General features: G+C 43.5%; 2 protein-coding genes across 3 annotated transcripts; both read left to right on the forward strand.

Annotated features, from left to right (window-relative positions):
- Positions 1-944: 944 nt before the first annotated feature.
- Positions 945-17,872, forward strand: LOC132855056 (tripartite motif-containing protein 16-like). 2 transcript variants are annotated; one of them, XM_060883771.1, is made up of 9 exons: positions 945-1,571; positions 1,917-2,012; positions 2,152-2,394; positions 15,657-15,746; positions 15,886-16,128; positions 16,294-16,483; positions 16,672-16,728; positions 16,913-16,969; positions 17,066-17,872. In XM_060883771.1, the coding sequence occupies exons 1-9, from the start codon at positions 972-974 to the stop codon at positions 17,614-17,616; spliced, it is 2,127 nt and encodes a 708-aa protein (XP_060739754.1). In that variant the 5' UTR covers positions 945-971; the 3' UTR covers positions 17,617-17,872. The 2 variants fall into 2 exon arrangements, with proteins under 2 accessions (XP_060739754.1, XP_060739753.1); XM_060883770.1 differs by lacking the exons at positions 15,657-15,746; positions 15,886-16,128; positions 16,294-16,483; ... (1 more) ...; positions 16,913-16,969; positions 17,066-17,872 and adding exons at positions 2,568-2,757; positions 2,945-3,001; positions 3,110-4,183.
- A 1,777-nt stretch (positions 17,873-19,649) lies between these two features.
- LOC132855063 (tripartite motif-containing protein 16-like) lies at positions 19,650-22,474 on the forward strand. The gene is made up of 6 exons (XM_060883784.1): positions 19,650-20,273; positions 20,591-20,686; positions 20,826-21,068; positions 21,274-21,463; positions 21,763-21,819; positions 21,906-22,474. The coding sequence occupies exons 1-6, from the start codon at positions 19,683-19,685 to the stop codon at positions 22,454-22,456; spliced, it is 1,728 nt and encodes a 575-aa protein (XP_060739767.1). The 5' UTR covers positions 19,650-19,682; the 3' UTR covers positions 22,457-22,474.
- The last annotated feature ends 2,272 nt before the right edge of the window (positions 22,475-24,746 follow it).

Genomic DNA, 24,746 nt, shown 5'->3' on the forward strand with positions numbered 1-24,746 from the left:
TTTCTTCTTTTATCAGGTTATTCTGAAATTTATTTCAACTACTGTGTTGTGATGATATACATATATCCATTTAGACTGTAATAATTAATTATTAAAGATGATTCACATAGAAACCCTCCTTGAATGATTTGACTGGTAATAATGTAAAGAATTCTTTCATTAAATCTTATTCAAACTTATTTTAAGCTTTTCTGCTGCACTTCCATATACCTAACATTTACAAACCCTTGATCATATTAGCATAATGTTTTATAACTTTACTGGGATTTTTCTTGACATACGACTGTCAATTTCACTTCATAATGATTCTCCCAATGGGGGGCATGGTGGCTTAGTGGTTAGCATGTTCGCCTCACACCTACAGGGTTGGGGGTTCGATTCCCGCCCCCGCCTTGTGTGTGTGGAGTTTGCATGTTCTCCCCGTGCCTCGGGGGTTTCCTCCGGGTACTCCGGTTTCCTCCCCCGGTCCAAAGACATGCATGGTAGGTTGATTGGCATCTCTGGAAAATTGTCCGTAGTGTGTGATTGTATGAGTGAATGAGAGTGTGTGTGTGCCCTGCGATGGGTTGGCACTCTGTCCAGGGTGTATCCTGCCTTGATGCCCAATGACGCCTGAGATAGGCACAGGCTCCCCGTGACCCGAGGTAGTTCGGATAAGCGGTAGAAAATGAATGAATGAATGAATGATTCTCCCAATCCTGGTTTCCTTACAAACTGCATCACTCTGCAAAGTAACATCACAGATGCAGCAGTGGATTCATTTAAACTTTTATTTCCTAACATGATTAATGCATAATTCAAAAACCATTTATTCACTTTTTTAATAGAATGTCCATTACAGTCATGTGTAATAAATGCTCCTCCTCCTTTTGTCTCTCTCAGATGAAAGCGGGGAGCCATTCCTCATTCCAGAGAAAACGAAAGTCAGAGATTCCATCTCATGTATTCTGTCACTGTGTGAGTTCAGGAAAATGGCTGAGGCAAGTGTTTCAGTAGATCAGCTTTCAGTGGATCAGTTCAGCTGTTCAGTGTGTCTGGATCTCCTGAAGGATCCGGTGACTCTCTCTTGTGGTCACAGTTTCTGTAAGGTGTGTATTAATGACTGCTGGGATCAGGAGGATCAGAAGGACTTCTACAGCTGTCCTCAGTGCAGAGACACTTTCACTACAAGGCCTGTTCTACGCAGAAACAACATAATGGCTGAAGTGGTGGAGAAACTGAAGAAGACTGAAGTCCAAGCTGCTTCTCGTTCTCACTGTTACGCTGGTCCTGGAGATGTGGAGTGTGAGTTCTGCACCGGGAGAAAACACAAAGCCGTCAAGTCCTGTCTGGTGTGTTTGGCTTCGTTTTGTGAAACTCATCTCAAACCTCACTATCAAGTTCCTGGATTAAAAAAGCACAAGTTAGTCGAAGTCTCTGGAAATCTACAAGAGAAGATCTGCTCTGAACATAATAAAATATTGGAGATTTTCTGTCGTTCTGACCAAAGCTTCATCTGTTATCTGTGTATGATGTATAAACACAAAGGTCATGACACAGTCACAGCTGCAGCAGAAAGAACTGAAAAACAGGTGAGAAAATCCCATTTATGTATTTATCAAAATTATTTTTAAATCGAGATAAAAATTATGTAAATATAATTTAATGTCATTAAGAGACTGTTGAATATATTTCTGATCAGCATTAATCATAAACCCATCAAACAGGTCAGTGAACATTCCTGCTGACTGGGTGAGTCAACATAGGTTTAATAGAGAGAGAGAGAGAGAGAGAGAGAGAGAGAGAGAGGGAGAATGTCTAGAATTGTATAGGCAGTACTCAGAATCTGTGAGGATGTGAACTCATGTATACAGAAGGAACAAATGCAGGAGGAAGTAAAGTTAAAAAATGAAACTAAAAAACTGATGTGTCCTCAGAATGAGTTAAAGAAGGAGCAGATGAAATTCCAGCAGAGACTCCAGGAGAATCAGAAGAAGGTGCAGGAGCTGAAACAGACTGTGAACACTATAAGGGTGAGCAGTGAGCAGAGACAGAGCTGCTCCTAGAAACATACACAACATGGACAACATGGAGTCATTTAGAGTCCCAGTAAGAGAGAGAATGAGAGATGAGCTTTAAATGGACCTTCATTTGTTGTGTGTCTCCTAACAGCTCAGTGCAAAGATAGCAGTGGAGGACAATGAGATCATCTTTACTGAGCTGATCAGCTTCATGGAGAAAAAGCGCTCGGAGGTGACGGAGATGATCAGAGCTCAGGAGAAGGCTGAACTGAGTCGAGCTGAACGACTCCTGGAGCAACTGGAGCAGGAGATTGTTGATCTTCAGAGGAGAGTCACTGAAATGGAGAAGCTTTCACACACACACGATGACATCCACTTCCTACAGGAAATAAAGGTAAACAACATCCACATTTCCAAGTTATGGGTTCTAGTGAATAAATTATGGTTCTTAGGTTTCTAAAATGTTTCCGCTTCAAACCTTTTTTGATATGGAAACAACGATCTTTAAGATTCTTTAAAATGACTTTAATTTATTTTTCTAATTTCATGTCTAATTGCTGTTTGCAGACTTTAGTCTCTGGTCGTCAATCTCCTCCATACAATAGACCAGATTTTCAGTCTGATCTCTGTGAGGATTCATCCAGCATCACTTTCAATCAACAACTCTCATTTCAGAGAGTCAGGAAATCTTTCTGTGATCTGAAAAAGAGACTCGAGGAAATCTGCCAGGAGGAATTCATCAACATCCCTGAAGATGGTAAAAGAAATGATCCTGCTAGAGATGATAAACTGCTGATGTCAATAAGTTTGTGTTAGAGCTGAGAAACTCTGCACTCTGGTGCTTCATCACTGAAGTGTGGCACTTGATCTACACACTTCAGATCTATACAAATTTCTGGTTTTATCAGTTTTAACATCAGGGCATTTTATTTCTGTCTCAACAGTTGAGGACTTTCAGATTTTACCCTTAGAGCCGAACAGCAGAGATGAGTTTCTAAAATGTAAGTCTATAAAACACACACAAACACACACACACACACACACACACACCCCACATCTATATATCCTGAGATTGATATCTAACATGTTCACATTTTTCATGTGTTTAGATTTCTGTGATCTGACTCTGGATCCCAACACAGTAAATCACCAGCTCGTTCTGTCTGAGGAGAACAGAGAGGTTGTATATAGTGTGAGAAGGCAACGATACTCTGAACATCCAGAGAGATTTGACTACTACAGTCAGGTTCTGAGTAAGGAGAGTGTGTGTGGATGCTGTTACTGGGAGGTGGAGTGGAGCAGTCAGAGACGCGTGTCAATATCAGTCTCATATAAAGACATCAGCAGGAAAGGACAGGTTGATGAGTGTGTGTTTGGACGCAACAAACAGTCCTGGAGTCTGCAATGTTCTTCTTCTTATTCTCTCACCTTCTATCACAACAACATTAAGACTGATCTCAGAGTTCCATCATCCTCCAGAATAGGAGTGTATGTGGATCACAGTGCAGGAACTCTGTCCTTCTACAGTGTCTCTGACACCATGAAGCTCCTCCACAGAGTCCACACCACATTCACTCAGCCTCTATACGCTGGGTTCTGGCTCGACTGGGATGTTTTGTGTAAATCAAATTCAACTGTGAGGTTGTGTGATAGAAAAAAATAATATGTTTGTGGTGTTTTATGTTCAATAATAATTAAACTCTATAAACCTTTCCTTATTAATCATTAATTGTGTTCTAGGATCATCAGTTACTTATAAAGGAAATTAAACTGTAAGTTCTGATCATATTGATTTATATAAAAGTTCTGATTTCTGAAATTATTGTAGCAGAATGTCTGAAGGTTCTATAAAGTCTCTATTCACTGGGGTTTATGTCTGGAAATATAATTACGTCAGAAAATTTAAAACATTGTAAAAATGGCAATAATGCTTTAGTCAGAGTTTTTAAAGAATTTAATAAATCTATAAAATGTGTAAGGGTAGCTCAGAAATAATAAATTATTAATAACCTGTTATAGTATTAAGAGATGTGGGTAAATATGGGTTGTTTTCATTGGAAGATAGCATTTTTTAATAAATAATCAATACATTTGTACACACTGTCATTATACACACGAGTCCACTCGCTGTCATTAATGAACTTGTAATCCATAATAAAGCTTTCTGGGATTTTTCAGGCTCATTCCCATGTTTTCATGTTTGTTCTTTTTTAAGTCTTCAAGGCATTGATCATTGATTCTCCATGTATACAATAAGAAGAATAAACTCCAGATCTATATAAATATTAAGATGTGCCTTTGATAATAATTATAGGAACTGTAGTTACCTGCCATGACCATTATGGGGCAGTAAAACAGCCATATTTTTAAATGTTAAATTGGCAAATATGGCTTTGTGTAGCTGGACATCTTGTGTAATTTGGGAACTTGATAAAACACACACACACACACACACACACACACACACACACACACACAGAGAATATCTGACAGAAGTGAGTACACCCCTCACATTTTTGTAAATATTTTATTATATCTTTTCATGTGACAACACTGAAAAACTGACACTGTTTTACAATGTAAAGTAGTGAGTGTACAGTTTGTATAACAGTGTAAAGTTGCTGTCCCCTCAAAGTAACTCCACACAAAGCCTTTAATGTCTAAACTGCTGGCCACAAAAGTGAGTACACCCCTAAGTGAAAATGTCCAAATTGGGCCAAATGTGGCAATATGTTGTGTGATCACCATTACTTTAAAGCACTGCCTTAACCCTCTTGGGCATGGAGTTTACCAGAGCATCACAGGTTGCCACTGGAGTCCTCTTCCACTCCTTCATGACGACATCACCGAGCTGGTGGACGTTAGAGACCTTGTGCTCCTTCACCTTCTGTTTGAGGATGCCCCAGAGATGCTCAATAGGTTTAGGTCTGAAGACATGATTGGCCAGTCCATCACCTGTTCCCTCTGCTTCTTTAACAAGGCAGTGGTCATCATGGAGGTGTGTTTGAGGTCGTTATCATGTTGGAATACTGCCCTGTGGCCCAGGGGATCATTCTCTGCTTCAGTATGTAAACAGTACATGTTGGCATTCATGGTTCCCTCAATGAACTGTAGCTCCCCAGTGCCAGCAGCACTCATGCAGCCCCAGACCACGACAGTCCCACCACCATGCTTGACTGTAGGGAAGACACACTTGTATTTGTATGCCTCACTTGGTTGCCGCCACACACGCTTGACACCATCTGAACCAAATAAGTTTATCTTGGTCTCATCAGACCACAGGACATGGTTCCAGTAATCCATGCTTGACTTCAGCAAACTGTTTGCAGGATTTCTTGTGCATCATCTTTAGAGGCTTCCTTCCGGGATGACCAATTTGATGCAGTGTGCGGTGTATGGTCTGAGCACTGACAGGCTGACCCCCCACCACTTTGCAGCAATGCTGGCAGCATTTATATGTCTATTTCCCAAACACAACCTCTGTATATGATGCTGACCATGAGCACTCAACTTCTTTGGTCGACCATGGTGAGACCTGTTCTGTTTATCTGCTGGAACTCTGGTGCCCAGACCTTTTATTCCCGGCAGCGCTATTTAAGTATGCCGTTCATGCTAGACTTTCTGTGGCTGAGTATGCTGCTTTGTTCATGCTAGCTCCGTTGCTGAATATGCTGTGGACATCCGCATGGCCGCTGGGGACAGTTGGTGGAACCCTATGGCTCTCTATGATGCCTTCTACCGAGGCCTAGCTCCCCAGATGAAGGATGAACTCGATGCATGAGAACTTCCCTACGAGCTTGATTACCTGATTTGTCTGGCAACCAGGATTGATCACCCAACCCGCTCCTAGCTTCCCAGAATTCCTATATGTCAAGCCCTGCTCAGAACCTGGCAAATCATATTTGCCTCCCAGAACCCCGTATGTCAAGCCCCGCTCAGAACCTGTCAGATCATACTCACCACCATCTCCCCAACGAATGGAGATTGGACGTCGCCTCCTGTCCTCAGCGGAGAAGGAGCAGCATGTGTGTGTGGTTCAGCAACCGGGTCCTTGGTTGGGGGGTTTACTGCCAGGCACACTGCCTGACCACCTTAACACCCTGTCCAGTAGTGGTCAAGAATGACCCTCCATCTGACCTCTCTCTGCTGCCTGCTGTATATACAGTATATACAGAAATCCTTGGGGTCAGGCATCATTCGCCTGTCATCATCCCCTGCCTGTGCTGGGTTTTTCTTTGTAGAGAAGAAGGATGGTACTCTACGACCCTGTATCAACTAACAGGGTCTTAATTCCATCACGTTTAGAATCGCTACCTGCTGCCACTCATGTCCAATTGAACTCCTCCAAGGTGCCACCATATTAACCAAGTTGGACCTTTGGAAAACCTATCATCTAGTCCGTATCAAAGAGGGTGACAAATAGAAGACTGCATTCAACACCACAATTTGTGGTGGAGGTTGAAGTGTCAGATACCATTATTAGGGCCGTTTTGTCTCAGGAGGACCCCAAGGACAATAAACTTCACCATTGTGCATTCTTTTCTCGTTGTCTCTCCCTGTCCGAATGGAACTACACCATTGGCGAATGGTACTGGCTGTCAAACTCGCCCTGGAGGAATGGCGTCACTGGTTGGAAGGGACTGAACAACCTTTTCTGGTCTGGACAGACCACAAGAACCTCGAGTACCTTCGGACAGCCAAGAGGCTGAAACCCAGACAGGCTTGTTGGGCCCTCTTCTTTGGGAGGTTCAACTTAGCGCTGTCCTACTGGCCGGGAACGAAGAACGTGAAGCCAGATGCTCTCTCTCGTCAGTTCTTTCCCCGATCCCGTCAAGGCTGCCGCTGAACACATTCTTCCTCACTCCTTCGCTATTCTGGCCCTTTGACTGGGGATAGAGAAAAGAGTTCTAACCTTCCTTTTCTTACTGACTGTCCAGAGGGCAAACTCTACGTTCCAGATCAGCTCCGGTCCTAATTTCTCCAGTGGTGTCACAATTCCCGACTTTTCTGTCACCCTCGGATTCTCGGTTCTCCAGCAACGATTCTGGTGGCCCTCACTCAGACGGGACATCTGTTGCTGCCTGTCCAGTATGGGCTTAACACAAGAGCTCTCGATCTCTCCCATCCAGTCTCCTTCGGCCCCTGCCAATTCCTTGCCGACCATGGTCACATATCTCATTAGATTTTGTCACCGGTCTTCCTCTTTCCGATGGCTACTCCACTATTCTCTCTGTGGTCGATCTCTTTTCTAAGCTCGCCCATTTTGTTCCCCTGACCAAACATCCCTCGGCCAAAGAAACGGCTTTGCTCCTCCTTCAGCATGTTTTCAGACTCCATGACATTCCCCGGAACATAGTCTCAGACAGAGGACCAAAATTTACCTCCAACCTTTGGAGGGAATTCTGCCAGCTCTTAGGTGTCTCCATTAGCCTCTCCTTGGGGTTTAACCCCCAGTCTAATGGGCAGACGGAATGGCTCAACCAGGAGCTGGAGACGGGACTTCTCCTCCTCTGTGCTGAGGATCATTCTTCCTGGGCCTCCAACTTGGTATGGGTGGAGTATGCCCACAACTCCCTGCCTTCTGCTGCCATGGGTCTGTCCCCATTTCAGGCTGCCTATGGCTATCAACCCCATTTTTCTTGACTCAGCATGAGGAAGCCTCGGTTCCTTCACCCTTGGCCCTTGTGAGAGGTTGTAGTCGGGTCTGGATGAGAGCTTGCCTCGCCTTGCTTAAGTCCTCCCAAATGTATGCTCACTGGGCCAACCACATGCACTGCCCTCCATACCATGTCAGACAACGGGTGTGGCTTTCCACTAAGGACCTTCTTTTGAAACTGGCATGCAGGAAGCTTGCCCCCCAGTTTGTTGGTCCATTCCCTATATCCAAGGTGATAAATCCGGTTGCGGTCCAGCTGAAGCTCCCCAGGGTGTTGCGTATCCACCCCACTTTTCATGTCTCCAGACCTGTCCAGTCCTGTGTGCTGGTTCCCTCCACCAGATGGGGGCCCTGCTTTTATGGTCTGTCGACTCCTGCACTCCAGACGTCCTGGGAGAGGACTACAGTACTTGGTTGACTGGGAGGGTTCCGGCAATCGTGAGCACCCTGTCCTGCCAGGTGGGACGTCGTGAGGCGCCCCATGGAGGGAGGGGTACTCTCAGCATATTCCTCCGGAGTTCCAGTTTCTGGTGCTCACTGGTAAAGTCACTTTCAGGTCGCCAGACCTTTTATTCCTTCCTAGCACCTCCATACTGCTTACTGATACCTCTATTCACTAGGGTTTATGTCTGGAGATATAATAGTTTGTAAAAATGCTTTAGTTAGAATTTTTTGCAGACCTTAGAATTTAAAAGACCTCCAGACTGGACATTTGTAACTATTGTTACTAGGGGTTGTCCTGCATCTTTAATAGATAGGCTACAGTTAGTCCAAAATACAGCTGCCAGAGTTCTTACGAGGACAAGAAAATATGACCACATAACCCCAATTTTATCATCTCTACACTGGCTACCTGTTAAATATAGAACTGATTACAAAATGCTGCTCCTTATGTACAAGTCTCTTAATGGTTTAGTTCCCATGTAGCTAACTAGTCTTCTAACACATTACAATCCTTCATGCTCTCTGAGATCACAAAATTCAAAACTTCTGGTAGTTCCCAGAATATCAAAATCTACTAAAGTCGGAGAGCGTTTTTGTATTTAGCTCTCAAACTTTGGAATAGTCTTCCTGATAGTGTTTGGGTCCCAGACACAATTTCCCAGTTTAAATGTACATTAAAAACCTCTTTAGTCAGGCATATACATAATACTTCCCATATCTTGTGCTTTAATACATCTGACCAAATGCACATTATCATCTAGTGCTTGTTAATATTATGAACAGCAGCCCTCCACTGCTTTTCTATTTCTACCCACCCCGAGGCATCCAGAAATTGTACCAGCTCCGATTGACTTCCATACCATGAAGATTTTAGACCCTCACTGAGATGAGGCCACCCATGTGAGGATCCTGAGACATCTAGAGATTTACCAGCTCCAGTTGAACTCTACTTCATGAAGTATTCATACATTTGGTGGGGAAGTTGTGGCCTAATGGTTAGAGAGTTTGTCTCCTAACCCTAAAGTTGTGGGTTCAAGTCTCGGGCCGGCAATACCACGACTGAGGTGCCCTTGAGCAAGGCACCGAACCCCCCCAAATGCTCCCTGGGCGCCGCAGCATAAATGGCTGCCCACTGCTCCGGGTGTGTCTTAACGGTGTGTGTGTTCACTGCTGTGTGTGTACTTTGGATGGGTTAAATACAGAGAACGAATTCTGGGTATGGGCCACCATACTTAGCTGTATGTCACATCACGTCACGTCACGTCACTTCTAAGAGAACATACTACATGTGGTCTTTAAGGACAACAAACTCCTCATCAATACAACATTTGTCTGACTGTATATTGAATCAGCATATATTTATAATCACACTCTCCAGTGTCACCCAAATTTGGTTCCCCTTTGAGTCTGGCTCCTGTCAAGGTTTCTTCCTCGTCCAAGGGAGTTTTTCTTTGACACTGTTGCCTCACCTCAGGCTTGCTAATTGGGGATATATACAAACACATTTAAAAATATATTAATCTTGAATTTTTGTATTATATTAAACTTTATATTAACCATTTGTTTTATGTTCTGTAAAGTTGCTTTCAGACAATGTCAACTGTTAAAAGCACAATACAAATAAATCTGAATTTGAATTTAATAACCCTTTAAAATGTGTCAGTATTGGTCAAACATTAATGCTAAACTATTTTAGTGTTGGGGCCCGGCCAGGCTCAGCCCAAAGGAGCAACATGGGGCCGATCTCCCATGGGCCAACCACCTGGAGGAGGAACCGCAAGGGGCTGGTGCATTGTGGATTGGGTGGCAGTCGAAGGCGGGGGGCCTCGGTGACCCAATCCCCGGAATCTGGCTCTAGGGACATGGTATGTCACCTCGCTGGGGGGAAGGAGCCTCAGCTGGTGAGGGAGGCTGAGAGATACCGACTAGAGATAGTTGGGCTCGCCTCCACGCACAGCTTGGGTTCTGGAACCCAACTCCTCGAGAGAAGCAGGACTCTCTACTACTCTGGAGTTGCCCGCGATGAGAGGCAGCGGGCTGGTGTGGGCTTGCTCATAGCCCCCCAGCTCAGCCGCCATGTGTTGGAGTTCACCCCAGTGAACGAGAGGGTAGTTTCCCTGTGCCTTCGGGTTGGGGATAGGTCTCTCACTGTTATTTGTGCTTATGGGCCAAATGGCAGTGTAGAGTACCCGACCTTTTTGGCATCTCTGGGAGGGGTGCTGGAAAGTGCTCCGACTGGGAGCACTCCGACTGGGTGACAGTGACACCTGGAGAGGCATGATTGGGAGGAACAGCCCCCCGACCTGAACCCGAGTGGTGTTCTGTTATTAGACTTCTGTGCTAGTCACAGTTTGTCCATAACAAACACCATGTACAAGCAAAAGGGTGTCCATCAGTACACGTGGCACCAGGACACCCTAGGTCGGAGGTCGATGATCAACTTTTTGGTTGTTTCATCTGACCTTCGGCCGTATGTCTTGGACACTCGGGTAAAGAGAGGGGCGGAGCTGTCAACTGATCACCACCTGGTGGTGAGTTGGATCCGATGGCAGGGGAGGAAGTTGGACAGACTTGGCAGACTGGGAACATTTGGCAAAGTCTCTGGTCAGAAAGATCTCCAACTCTCACCTCCAGCAGAGCTTCAACCAGATCCCGAGGGAGGTTGGAGACATTGAATCCGAGTGGACCATGTTTTCCACCTCCATTGTCGACATGGCCAGTCGGAACTGTGGCTGTAAGGTCTCTGGTGCCTGTTGTGGCAGCAATCCCCGAACTCGGTGGTGGACCACGGAAGTAAGGGATGCAGTCAAGCTGAAGAAGGAGTCCTATAGAGCTTGGTTGGCTCGGGGGACTCCGGAGGCAGCTGATTGGTACTGGAGGGCCAAGCGAGCTTCAGCCCGGGTGGTTGCGGAGACAAAAACTTGGGTCTGGGAGGGGTTCGGTGAGGCCATGGAGAAGGACTATTGGTCGGCCTCGAAGAAATTCTGGCAAACCGTCCGGCGCCTCAGGAGGGGGAAGCAGTGCCCTGCATACACTGTTTACAGTGGGAGTGGGATTCTGCTGACTTCGACTGGGGACATCCTCGGACGGTGGAAGGAGTACTTCGAGGATCTCCTCAACCCCACCGACATGTCTTCCACTGAAGAAGCAGAGGCCGAGGGCTCAGTTGTGGACTCATCGATCCCCCAAGCTGAGGTCACTGAGGTAGTTCAGAAGCACCTCAGTGGCAAGGCACCGGGGGTGGATGAGGTCCGCCCTGAGTACCTCAAGTCTCTGGATGTTGTAGGGCTGTCTTGGTTGGCACGCCTCTGCAACATCGTGTGGCACCTGGGGACAGTGCCTCTGGACTGACAGACTGGGGTGGTGGTCCCTCTGTTTAAGAAGGGGGACCGGAGGGTGTGTTCCAACTACAGGGGATCACACTCCTCAGCCTCCCCGGAAAAGTCTATGCCAGGGTACTGGAGAGGAGAATTCGGCCAATAGTCGAACCTCGGATTCAGAAGGAACAGTGCGGGTTTCGTCCTGGTCGTGGAACACTGGACCATCTCTATACCCTCGCCAGGTTGCTGGAGGGTTCATGGGAGTTTGCCCAACCAGTCTACATGTGCTTTGTGTATCTGGAGAAGACATTCAACTGTGTCCCTCGTGGCAACCTGTGGGGGTGCTCTGGGAGTATGGGGTCCAGGGCCCTCTGCTAAGGGGTTCCTAAGGGGAGCAGTTTAGTTCTCATTGCTGGCAGGAAGTCAGACTTGTTCACGGTGCATGTTGGACTCTGGCAGGGCTGCCCTTTGTCACCGGTCCTGTTCATTATTTATATGGACAGGATTTCTAGGCGCAGTCGGGGGCCGGAGGGAGTCCGGTTTGGGGACCACAGGATTTTGTCTCTGCTTTTTTGCAGATGATGTTGTCCTGTTGGCTTCCTCAAATCAGGACCTTCAGCATAAACTGGGAAGGTTTGCAGCCAATTGTGAAGCGGCGGGGATGAGAATCAGCACCTCCAAGTCCGAGGCCATGGTTCTCAGCCAGAAAAGGGTGGTTTGCCCCCTTCAGGTTGGTGGAGAGCTCCTGCCTCAAGTGGAGGAGTTTAAGTATCTTGTGGTTTGTTCACGAGTCAGGGAAGGATGGAGCAGGAGATCGAAAGGACAAGATCCTGAATACAGGCGGCCGAAATGACTTGCCTCCCTAGGGTGGCTGGGCGCTCCCTCAGAGATAGGGTGAGGAGCTCGGTCACTCGGGAGGAGCTCAGAGTAGAGCCACTGCTCCTCCAAATCGAGAGGAGTCAGCTGAGGTGGCTCGGGCATCTGTTCCGGATGCCTCCTAGATGCCTCCCTGGGGAGGTGTTCCGGTCATGTCCAACCGGGAGGATGCCCCGGGGAAGACCTAGGACATGCTGGAGGGACTATGTCTCTCGGCTGGCCTGGGAATGCCTCGGTATTCCCCCGGAAGAGCTGGAGGAAGTGTCTGGGGAGATGGAAGTCTGGGAGTCCCTGCTTAGACTGCTGCCCCTACGATCCAGCCCCGGATAAGTGGTAGAAAATCGATGGATGGATGGATGGATTTTAGTGTTAAGTGAAATATGGGTTGATTTCATTTGATGTGGACTTTGCTGTCTCCCATTTTTATTTGTCTGTGTGAACCACACTGTGAAGTGTTTTCAATAATAAATACAGCTATTATCTGTGCTCTATAACAATTTGGGATGTCCTGAAAAAGGAGAAACTGATCAACAGGCAACAAACAAGACAGCCAAAGAAAACAGCAGCAGATAATAGCCAAAACATTGTGAAAGTTCTAAAGACAAAGCAAAAACAACAGTCGGTGACAGCACCATCAACCCCCAGAGGGCAGGGGTAAAGGTATCACAATCTACTGTTTGAATAAAAATATTAAAGCAGAAATATAAAGGGCCATAAAGGTAAAGGGTATCTGACCATTCACTGCCTAATGCCCCTGTATTGGATTATGACAGCAGTGCCCTAGGCAGTACAGGGACCAGTGGGTGAGCTGCCTGTCTAACCATGACAACTGTGAGTTGTGGTGCTCCATATTACAGGGTGCTTGGCAGAGGTGGTGACTAGCTGCTCACTGTGATCATGTAGAAGTGTGACGGCCAGCAGGAGGAGGGGCTGGGTGCACTTGGTGATGGAGCCACCACTGTTAGAAACCCTAGCAATTGCCTGGATACATGACAACTAAGGTGCAGGTATGTGTGGATGTCCAGATGCTTTACAACCTTTTGTTGATGTATCTGCCACCTCGATTAATGCTGAAAACACAATGACTGTGGCTGAGTGTCATATCACTATCGGTAATGTAACTGTGCTGTGACAATGACGGGATGGGCTTATCGTTTGCTTTCCCTTCCGCTCTCATTCTGACGGGGCAGCCATTTGCAAAGGAGGTAATGAGAGAGAATGGCAGCGATGGTATTAAAGGACAAGTAAAAAATGGGTAATTTTGCACAATTCAAAGCCACTTCCAGAGAAAAGGAACCTCAGTTTCTCTCTATAGAGCTCTGTCTGAGTGTGTTTAGGAAAATGACTGAGACAAGTATTTGAGTAATTCATTTTTCTGCACCCCAGTTGCTATGTTTTCGTGCATAGTTGAGTGGCTTAAACTTGTTTCCACGTCGACAGTATGGCTTTTTGGCCACAATTCTGCCATGAAGACCTTTCTGGCCAGACTTGATGGGTGTACTGTAACTGGGTTCCACTGTTTTCTATTAATTCTTTGCTTATGGCTTTGCTGTATGAGCATCCAATGAGGTTTATTTTATTATTTTTAATAGTATATTCTGGAAGAAAAAAGATTATCAAATGAAGATTCCTTGAGTTGTCCCAAGCCTGCCTTCTATCTAATCACTCCTACCTCGGCCCTGGGAAACATTACACTGCTCCACAACCTGGGAATTCATCAACTCCATTCTCCCTGCCTCAGTCCCTCTTCTGAGTTCAATGCACCAGTACCCTCCCTCGGGATCTCTCTCTATTTTTCTCTGTCTCAGACTTCCCCTCATCCTCCCTATCCCAGATCATGGATATAGCAAATCACAGGGAACTGGGGGGCTGGCAGTTGAGCACCCAAATGAATGACTGGTCCATCTCTATTCCATCGGGTCTGATGACCTCAGAAACCAAATTCTTCTTACCCTTAACATAATGCTGGTATTAGAGCAGACTCTGGAGGACATTGCAAATATGACAAACATGGACCACATATTCAGGGACGTTTCAATTAAAGAACAACAAACCATCCTATCTGGTAACGCAACATCATTTTATCAAGCACTGGCATGAGGCATTCTTTATATCTGTTGGAGGATACACACCAGGTTGTACATACTATGTAGGTCACATACACATCTGTGTATTCTTGCTGTCTATGATTGTTCTCTCACATTTCTTCAAATCTAAAATCAAATGTTTTGTAGTTAAGCGAGTGTTAAATTCGTGTTTATTAAAAAAACTCTTCAAACCAGTCAGTGAACGTGTTTGTTCCCATCTATGACAGGGTGAGAGAGAGAGACAGAGAGAGAGAGAGAGAGAGACAGAGAGAGAGAGAGAGAGAGAGAGAGAGAGAGAGACAGAGAGAGAGAGCACTTTGCCCTTATAGTTAAATAACGATACACTGCTATAGTCACATGCTTTTTTATTGTTCTTATTTCCACTGAAGTGTTGTATCTTTAATGTGAAATGTTCAAACACAGCTTTCTTCATTTCACTAACATGAGGTAGACACAAAGTCATTATATACTTTGGTTTAACTTTGTGATTTTTTTTTTTTTTGAGAAAAAGACTGAAGTTCAAGCTGCTTCTCCTGATCACTGTTACACTGGACCTGGAGATGTGGAGTGTGATTTCTGCACCGGGAGAAAACACAAAGCTGTCAAGTCCTGTCTGGTGTGTGTGGCTTCGTTTTGTGAAACTCATCTCAAACCTCACTATCAAGTTCCTTCATGGAAAAAGCACAAGTTAGTCGAAGCTTCTGGAAATCTACAAGAGAAGATCTGCTCTGAACATGATAAAGTGCTGGAGATCTTCTGTCATTCTGACCAAAGCTTCATCTGTTCTCTGTGTATGACGGATGAACATAAAAGCCACGACACCGTCTCAGTTAAAGCTTACAGAACTCAGAAAGAGGTGAGAAATACAAGTCTCATCTATTCAGTCAGTTCATACAATTTATATTTCTAATGTAAAGTGGCTGAAGGTTTCCAAGCAGAAGCTACAACTTAGGGTTCATATTAAACTTTTAAGCTTTGGATATATTATTATTAAAAAAGAAAAAAATCGATACATCTTTTGTTGTTAATTGTGATGTAACCCAAAGGAACCCAAGTATATTCATTAAAGACTAAAATATATTTCCATGTTAACCTATGAACTTTGTAACAGCCAACATCCAGTGTTATATTTAATAAGGTGCTCCGTAGAACCCGAGTGAACTTTAACCCTTTCTGTGCAGTTAGTGTTCAAACACTGAGCTCATACACTCTGTATAAACTGCTCGTAAAGTTTATAAACAGTGAAATGTCTTTTATTTTTCCTCAGAATGAGCTACAGGAGGAGCAGCTGAAATTCCAGCAGAGACTCCAGGAGAAGCAGAAGAAGGTGCAGGAGCTGAAACATTCTGTGAACACTATAAAGGTGAGCAGTGAGCAGAGACAGAGCTGCTCCTAGAAACACACACAACATGGACAACATGGAGTCATTTAGAGTCCCAGTAAGAGAGAGAATGAGAGATGAGCTTTAAATGGACCTTCATGTGTTGTGTGTCTCCTAACAGCTCAGTACACAGACAGCAGTGGAGGACAATGAGAGGATCTTTACTGAGCTGATCAGCTTCATGGAGAAAAAACGCTCGGAGGTGACGGAGATGATCAGAGCTCAGGAGAAGGCTGAACTGAGTCGAGCTGAACGACTCCTGGAGCAACTGGAGCAGGAGATTGATGATCTTCAGAGGAGAGTCACTGAGCTGGAGAAGCTTTCACACACACATGATCACATCCATTTCCTCCAGGAAATAAAGGTATATAGCATCCACATTTCTAGGTTTGTGTTCTACTGAATAAATGATGGTTTTAGGTTTCTAAAATGTTTCCACTTCAAACTCTTTTTTGATATGGAAACAACGAGCTTCTTTAAAATCACTTTATTTTATTCTCCTAATTTTATGTCTAATTGCTGTATGCAGGCTTTAGTCTCTGGTCGTCACTCTCCTTCAATTGATAGACCAGATTTTCAGTCTGATCTCTGTGAGCATTCATCCAGCATCACTGTCAATCAACATCTCTCATTTTACAGAGTGAGGAAATCTATCTCTGATCTGAAAAAGAGACTCGAGGAAATCTGTCAGGAGGAATTCATCAAAATCCCTGAACATGGTAAATAAATGATCCTGTTAGAGATGATAAACTGCTGATGTGAATGAGTTTGTGTTAGAGCTGAGAAACTCTGCACTCTGGTGCTTCATCACTGAAGTGTGGAACTTGATCTACACACACTTCAGATCTATACAACTGTCTGGTTTTATGGGTTTTAACATAAGGGCATTTTATTTCTGTCTCAACAGTTGAGGACGTTCAGATTTTACCTTTAGAGCTGAACAGCAGAGACGAGTTTCTGAAATGTAAGTCTGTAACACACACACACACACACACACACATTGATCATTGATGAGTGAGAAACTGCTCTCTGGTGCTTCATCACTGAAGTGTGACACCTGATCTACACACACTTCTAAAATGATGATTTTCACAATTGTTTGATTTGATGGGTGTTAACATCAGGGCATTTTATTTCTGTCTCAACAGTTGAGGATGTTCAGACTTTACTCTTAGAGCCAAACAGCAGAGACGAGTTTCTAAAATGTAAGTCTATAACACACACACACACACACACACACACTCTCCACATCTATATATCCTGTGGTTGATGTTCCATGTTCATATTTTTCATGTGTTTAGATTTCTGTGATCTGACTCTGGATCCCAACACAGTAAATCATCACCTCATTCTGTCTGAGGAGAACAGAGCAGTTACGTACAGTGAGACGATGGAGCGATACTCTGATCATCCAGAGAGATTTGACTACTACAGTCAGGTTCTGAGTAAGGAGAGTGTGTGTGGACGCTGTTACTGGGAGGTGGAGTGGAGCAGTCAGAGATGCGTGTTAATATCAGTCTCATATAAAGACATCAGCAGGAAAGGTCGGGGTATTGAGTGCTGGTTTGGAGGCAACAGTCAGTCCTGGAGTCTGGAATGTTCTCCTTCTTCTCTCTCATTCTGGCACAACAACATTAAGACTGATCTCAGCGTTCCATCATCCTCCAGAATAGGAGTGTATGTGGATCACAGTGCAGGAACTCTGTCCTTCTACAGCGTCTCTGACACCATGAAGCTCCTCCACAGAGTTCACACCACATTCACTCAGCCTCTATACGCTGGGTTCTGGCTCTACTGGGATGTTTTGTGTAAATCAGATTCAACTGTGAGGTTGTGTGATCGAATAAAATAATAGGTTTGTGGTGTTTTATGGTCAATAATTTATCATTAAATAAACTCCATGAACTTTTCCTCATTGATCTTTAACAGTGAAAAACATCAACCTAAAATCACACAAAACACTGAACTTTAAAACACTGAGTTTTGTCTTGTTTTCAAATCATAAATTACTTATAAAAGAAATGAAACTGTAAGTTCTGATCATATTGATAAAGATTTATATTAAAGTTCTACTGATTACTGAAATTATTGTAGCAGAATGTCTGAAGGTTCTATAAAGCCTCTATTCACTGGGGTTTATGACTGGAAATATAATAGTTTGTAAAAATGGTAATATTGCTTTAGTTAGAATTTTTTGCAAACTTTATCCTTTAAAAGACCTCCAGACTTGATTTTTGTAACTATTGTTACTAGGTGATTGTCCTGCATCTTTAATAAATAGGCTACAAAATGCAGCTGCCAGAGTGCTTACCAGGACAAGACAATATGACCATATAACCCCACTTTTATCATCTCTACACTGGCTACATGTTAAGTTTAGAATTGTTACAAACTGCTGCTACTTACGTACAAGGCTCTAAACTGTTTAGCTCCCATGTATCTAACTAGTCTTCTAACACGTTACAATCCTTCACGCTCTCTGAGATCACAAAACTCAGGACTTCTGGTAGTTCCCAGAATTTTAAAATCTACTAAAGGAGTTTTCGTATTTAGCTCCCAAACTTTGGAATAGTCTTCCTGATAGTGATTTAATACATTTAATAAACCTTTAAATGTGTAAGAATTGCTCAGAAATATAAAATTATTGATAAACTGTTTTAGTGTTAAGTAAAATGTGGGTTGTTTTCATGTGACATGGACTTTGCTGTCACCCATTTTGATTCCCTACACACATCTGTGTGAAGAGCGCCACACTGTGCAGTGTTTTTAACAGTAAATACTGCTATTATCTATGCTGTATAACAATTTGGGATGTCCTGATAAAGGAAGAACTGATCAACAGATGGCCAAAACATTGTGAGAGTTGTAATGAAAAAAACAAAAAACAGTCAATGACATCACCAAGAACCTCCAGAGGGCAGGGGTAAAGGTCTCAATCCACCGTTTAAAGAAGAATTTTAGAACAGAAATATAAAGGGCTATACAACTCATGACTTCATCAGGGGGATGTGTGGACCAGTTAGGTGGAGTTACTGGTGTGGGCCAGCTTGAAGTGGGCTTTGAATAACGTTTAAGTTATGTGGTAATGTAGTCTCAGGCGAAGCTTTCTTATGGATAGCCATACCATTTGCCCTGGTTGATATGGTGGATGGCGGCACCTCCTGCAGTTGGCCTCTGGGTGCTGGCAGTGGACTGCCCATTGGAGGCAGACGTGGGCACTTTCCTAGACTTTGCCACTATAGTGGAACTAGTTGTCGATGGATGGGACGACCGATGAATCTTGTGACTATGGGAATGAAAAGGTGTGAGGCCAGAGTAGGCATGGGTGAGGGAGAACAAGAACAAAGAAAAGTCTGAGACGGCAAAGACAGCGCAAAATCCAAAATTCACAGGCAATGGTCAAAACACAGAAAAGCAACACTAGAGCATAACAAGTGGCTTAGTATGCAAAACAAACTGACAGTACTTCACGGTACATTGTGGCATGAGCGTGGTTTATAAATCTGTGAGCCCGGAAGTGACAACCGAAGGTGAAACTCAGTGAACCTGTGAGGGTTCCCTCTGGTGGCTGGGAGCTTGGGGTGTTGTAACAGTTTGAACGTAACTCTTGGACTCTCCCTGTCTTTCTTCTTTTATCAGGTTATTCTAAAATTTATTTCAACTACTGTGTTGTGATGATACACATATATCCATTAAGACTGTAATAATTAATTATTAAAGATGATTTACATAAAAACCCTCCTTGAATGATTTGACTGGTAATAATGTAAAGAATTATTTAATTAAATCTTATTCAAACTTATTTGAAGCTTTTCTGCTGCACTTCCATATACCTAATGGAATGAGGAACCATTCCTCGTTCCAGAGAAAACGAAAGTTTCCCTCTCATGTATTCTGTCACTGTGTGAGTTCGATAAAATGGCTGAGGCGAGTGTTTCAGTAGATCAGGATCAATTCATCTGTCCAGTGTGTCTGGATCTCCTGAAGGATCCGGTGACTCTCCCCTGTGGTCACAGTTTCTGTAAGGTGTGTATTAATGGCTGCTTGGATCAGGAGGATCAGAAGGATGTCTACAGCTGTCCTCAGTGCAGAGACACTTTCACACCAAGGCCTATTCTATGCAGAAACAACATGCTGGCTGAAGTGGTGGAGAAACTGAAGAAGACTGAAGTCCAAGCTTCTTCTCCTGATCACTGTTACACTGGACCTGGAGATGTGGAGTGTGATTTCTGCACCGGGAGAAAACACAAAGCCGTCAAGTCCTGTCTGGTTTGTCAGGCCTCATTTTGTGAAACTCATCTCAAACCTCACTATCAAGTTCCTTCATGGAAAAAGCACAAGTTAGTCGAAGCTTCTGGAAATCTACAAGAGAAGATCTGCTCTGAACATGATAAAGTGCTGGAGATCTTCTGTCGTTCTGACCAAAGCTTCATCTGTTATCTGTGTATGATGGATAAACACAGAGGACATGAAACAGTCACAGCTGCAGCAGAAAGAACTGAAAAACAGGTAAGAAAATCACATTTATGTATTTATCAAAATTATTTTTAAATCAAGATAAAACTTATTTAAATATAACTTAATGTCATTAAGAGACTGTTGAATTTATTTTTGTTCAGCATTAGTCAGAAACCCATCAAACAGGTAAGAGAACATTCCTATAGAAAGAGAGAGAGAGAGAGAGAGAGAGAGAGAGAGAGAGAGAGAGAGAGTTGTTGTATAGACAGTACACAGAATCTGTGAGGGTGTGAACTCATGTATACAGAAGTATCAAATGCAGGAGGAAGTGAAATTAAAAAATTAACCTAAAAACTATGTGTCCTCAGAATGAGCTACAGGAAGAGCAGCTGAAATTCCAGCAGAGACTCCAGGAGAAGCAGAAGAAGGTGCAGGAGCTGAAACAGGCTGTGAACACTATAAGGGTGAGCAGTGAGCAGAGACAGAGCTGCTCCTAGAAACACACACAACATGGACAACATGGAGTCATTTAGAGTCCCAGTAAGAGAGAGAATGAGAGATGAGCTTTAAATGGACCTTCATGTGTTGTGTGTCTCCTAACAGCTCAGTGCAAAGATAGCAGTGGGGGACAATGAGAGGATCTTTACTGAGCTGATCAGCTCCATGGAGAAAAAGCGCTCAGATGTGACGGAGATGATCAGAGCTCAGGAGAAGGCTGAACTGAGTCGAGCTGAACGACTCCTTGAGCAACTAGAGCAGGAGATTGATGATCTTCAGAGGAGAGTCACTGAGCTGGAGAAGCTTTCACACACACACGATCACATCCATTTCCTCCAGGAAATCAAGGTAAATGACATCCACATTTCCAAGTTATGTGTTCTAGTGGATAAATGATGGTTCTTAGGTTTCTAAAATGTTTCCACTTCAAAACATTTTTTATATAGAAACAATGAGCTTTAAGATTTGAGGTTGTACAAAAAAGTAATTGCAACTTAAACTAAAAGTAACTTTAATTTATTCTTCTAATTTCATGTCTAATTTCTGTTTGCAGGCTTTAGTCTCTGGTCGTCAATCTCTTCCATACAATAGACCAGATTTTCAGACTGATCTCTGTGAGGATTCATCCAGCATCACTTTCAATCAACATCTCTCATTTCAGAGAGTGAGGAAATCTATCTCTGATCTGAAAAAGAGACTCGAGGAAATCTGTCAGGAGGAATTCATCAAAATCCCTGAACATGGTAAGAGGATGTGTTCCTGCTACTTTAAGTCTTTTCTTACTCTGTGACAGAAATGTTCAGGTGTCAGACTTTGTTCCTGAGCACAAAAGCACTGTACAGTTTAGAGTTTTAACACTCGATTGATTCAAGTCTTCATGATGAATTGATCATTGATGAGTGAGAAACTGCACTCTGGTGCTTTATCACTGAAGTGTGACACCTGATCTACACACACTTCTAAAATACACACACAATGATTTAAACAGTTGTTTGATTTTATGGGTTTTTAACATAAGGACATTTTATTTCTGTCTCAACAGTTGAGGACATTCAGATTTTACTTTCAGAACCAAAGAGCAGACAAGAGTTTCTAAAATGTAAGTCTATAACACACACACACACACTCTCCACATCTATATATCCTGTGGTTGATGTTCCATCTTCATATTTTTCATATGTTTAGATTTCTGTGATCTGACTCTGGATCCCAACACAGTAAATCATCACCTCATTCTGTCTGAGGAGAACAGAGCAGTTACGTACAGTGAGACGATGCAGCAATACTCTGATCATCCAGAGAGATTTGACTCCTACAGTCAGGTGCTGTGTAAGGAGAGAGTGTGTGGACGCTGTTACTGGGAGGTGGAGTGGAGCAGTCAGAGATATGTGTTAATATCAGTCTCATATAAAGACATCAGCAGGAAAGGTCGGGGTATTGAGTGCTGGTTTGGAGGCAACAATCAGTCCTGGAGTCTGGAATGTTCTCCTTCTTCTCTCTTCTTCTATAACAACAACATTAAGACTGAACTCAGAGTTCCATCATTCACCAGAATAGGAGTGTATGTGGATCACAGGGCAGGAACTCTGTCCTTCTACAGCGTCTCTGACACCATGAAGCTCCTCCACAGAGTCCACACCACATTTACTCAGCCTCTATACGCTGGGTTCTGGCTCTACTGGGATGTTTTGTGTAAATCAGAATCAACTGTGAGGTTGTGTGATCGAAAAAAATAATGGGTTTGTGGTGTTTTAATAATTTTAAACTCTATGAACTTTTCCTATTTAACCATCAATTGTTTTCTAGGATCATCAGTAACTTATAACGGAAATTAAATTAAAGTTCTGATTTATATAAAAGTTTTCTGATTTCTGAAATTATTGTAGTAGAATGTCTGAAGGTTCTATAAAGCCTCTATTCACTGGGGTTTATGTCTGGAAATATAATTACGTCAGGAAATGTAAAACTTTGTAAAAATGGTAATAATGCTTTAATCAGAATTTTTACAGAATTTAATAAATTTGTAAAATGTGTAAGTGTAGCTCAGAAATATTAAATTATTAATAACCTGTTATAGTATTGTTATGAATGAAGCCCCTGCCTCGTCTCCCGACCACCACCAGATCTAGCAGCTCTAGTTCTAGCAGTTTCCACACTACATCTCCCACAAACCACTGCTTCTGTCATGATTACACCACCACCTGCTCTCAATCATCTGCTTCCTATAAAGCATGAACTCCCTTTCACTGCAAAGTCTCGATTTGCCTCTGCTATCGGTCTGAGCGTTTGTCTGTCTGTGTATTCCTGGTTTTTGACTCTGTTTTGATTTTGCTCTGTTCTATGATTGTCTGCCGCCTGCCCCGACCTCCAGCCTGACCTAAGCCTGTTGTACATCAAGCTTGCATTAAAAAGCATGCAAATGGATCCTCCGTCTCACGACCTTTCATTACAAGTATTAAGAGATATGAGTAAATATGGGTTGTTTTCATTGGAAGATAGTATTTTTTAACAAATAATCAATACATTTGAACACACACGAGTCCCTGACTGTACAAATACTGAGGACTTGACAACTTGCTGTCATTAATGAATATGTAATCCATAATAAAGCTTTCTGGGATTTTTCAGGCTCATTCCCATTTTTTCATGTTTGTTCTTTTTTTTAAGTCTTCAAGGCATTGATCATTGATTCTCCATGTATACAATCAGAAGAATAAACTCCAGATCTTTATAAATATAAAGAAGATGTGCCTTTGATAATAATTTTAGGAACTGTAGTTACTTGTTATGACCACTATGGGGCACTAAAACAGCCATAAATGTAAATGGTAAATGCGCCAAATATGGGTTTGTGTAGCTGGACATCTGATGTAATTTGGGAACTTGGGAAAACACACACACACAAACACACACACACAGAATATCTGACAGAAGTGAGTACACCCCTCACATTTTTGTAAATATTTTATTATATCTTTTCATGTGACAACACTGAAGAACTGACACTGTTTTACAATGTAAAATAGTGAGTCTACAGTTTGTATAACAGTGTAAATTTGCTGTCCCCTCAAAATAACTCAACACAAAGCCTTTAATCTCTAAACTGCTGGCCACAAAAGTGAGTACACCCTTAGGTGAAAATGTCCAAATTGGGCCAAATGTGTCAATATTTTGTGTGATCACAATTATTTTAAAGCACTGCCTTAACCCTCTTGGGCATGGAGTTTACCAGAGCATCACAGGTTGCCAATGGAGTCCTCTTCCACTCCTTCATGACAACATCACTGAGCTGGTGGACATTAGAGACCTTGTTCTCCTCCACCTTACGTTTGAGGATGCCCCACAGATGCTCAACAGGTTTAGGTCTGAAGACATGATTGGCCAGTCCATCACCTGTACCCTCAGCTTCTTTAACAAGGCAGTGGTCATCATGGAGGTGTGTTTGGGGTCGTTATCATGTTGGAATACTGCCCTGCGGCCCAGTCTCTGAAGGGAGGGGATCATTCTCTGCTTCAGTATGTAAACAGTACATGTTGGCATTCATGGTTCCCTCATTGAACTGTAGCTCCCCAGTGCCAGCAGCACTCATGCAGCCCCAGACCATGACAGTCCCACCACCATGCTTGACTGTAGGCAAGACACACTTGTATTTGTACACCTCACTCGGTTGCCGCCACACACTCTTGACACCATCTGAACCAAATAAGTTTATCTTGGTCTCATCAGACCACAGGACATAGTTCCAGTTATCCATGCTTGACTTCAGCAAACTGTTTGCAGGATTTCTTGTGCATCATCTTTAGAGAGGCTTCCTTCTGGGATGACCAATTTGATGCAGTGTGCGGCGTATGGTCTGAGCACTGACAGGCTGACCCCCCACCCATTCGACCTTTGCAGCAATGCTGGCAGCATTTATATGTCTATTTCCCAAACACAACCTCTGGATATGGGGGGCACGGTGGCTTAGTGGTTAGCACGTTCGCCTCACACCTCCAGGGTCGGGGTTCGATTCCCGCCTCCACCTTG

The sequence above is a fragment of the Tachysurus vachellii genome, chromosome 12 (genome assembly GCF_030014155.1).
Source record: "Tachysurus vachellii isolate PV-2020 chromosome 12, HZAU_Pvac_v1, whole genome shotgun sequence".
Classification (NCBI taxonomy): domain Eukaryota; kingdom Metazoa; phylum Chordata; class Actinopteri; order Siluriformes; family Bagridae; genus Tachysurus; species Tachysurus vachellii.

What these genes read in the sequence shown, in the direction of transcription:
- LOC132855056 (XM_060883771.1), top strand. Translation starts at nt 972, where the DNA reads ATGGCTGAGGCAAGTGTTTCAGTAGATCAGCTTTCAGTGGATCAGTTC. An exon ending in ATTCTGTGAACACTATAAAG is followed by an intron (nt 15,747 to 15,885) that starts GTGAGCAGTGAG and finishes GTCTCCTAACAG; the next exon opens with CTCAGTACACAGACAGCAGT. An exon ending in CAGAGACGAGTTTCTGAAAT is followed by an intron (nt 16,729 to 16,912) that starts GTAAGTCTGTAA and finishes CTGTCTCAACAG; the next exon opens with TTGAGGATGTTCAGACTTTA.
- LOC132855063 (XM_060883784.1), top strand. Translation starts at nt 19,683, where the DNA reads ATGGCTGAGGCGAGTGTTTCAGTAGATCAGGATCAATTCATCTGTCCA. An exon ending in ATTTCCTCCAGGAAATCAAG is followed by an intron (nt 21,069 to 21,273) that starts GTAAATGACATC and finishes TTCTGTTTGCAG; the next exon opens with GCTTTAGTCTCTGGTCGTCA. An exon ending in CATCAAAATCCCTGAACATG is followed by an intron (nt 21,464 to 21,762) that starts GTAAGAGGATGT and finishes CTGTCTCAACAG; the next exon opens with TTGAGGACATTCAGATTTTA.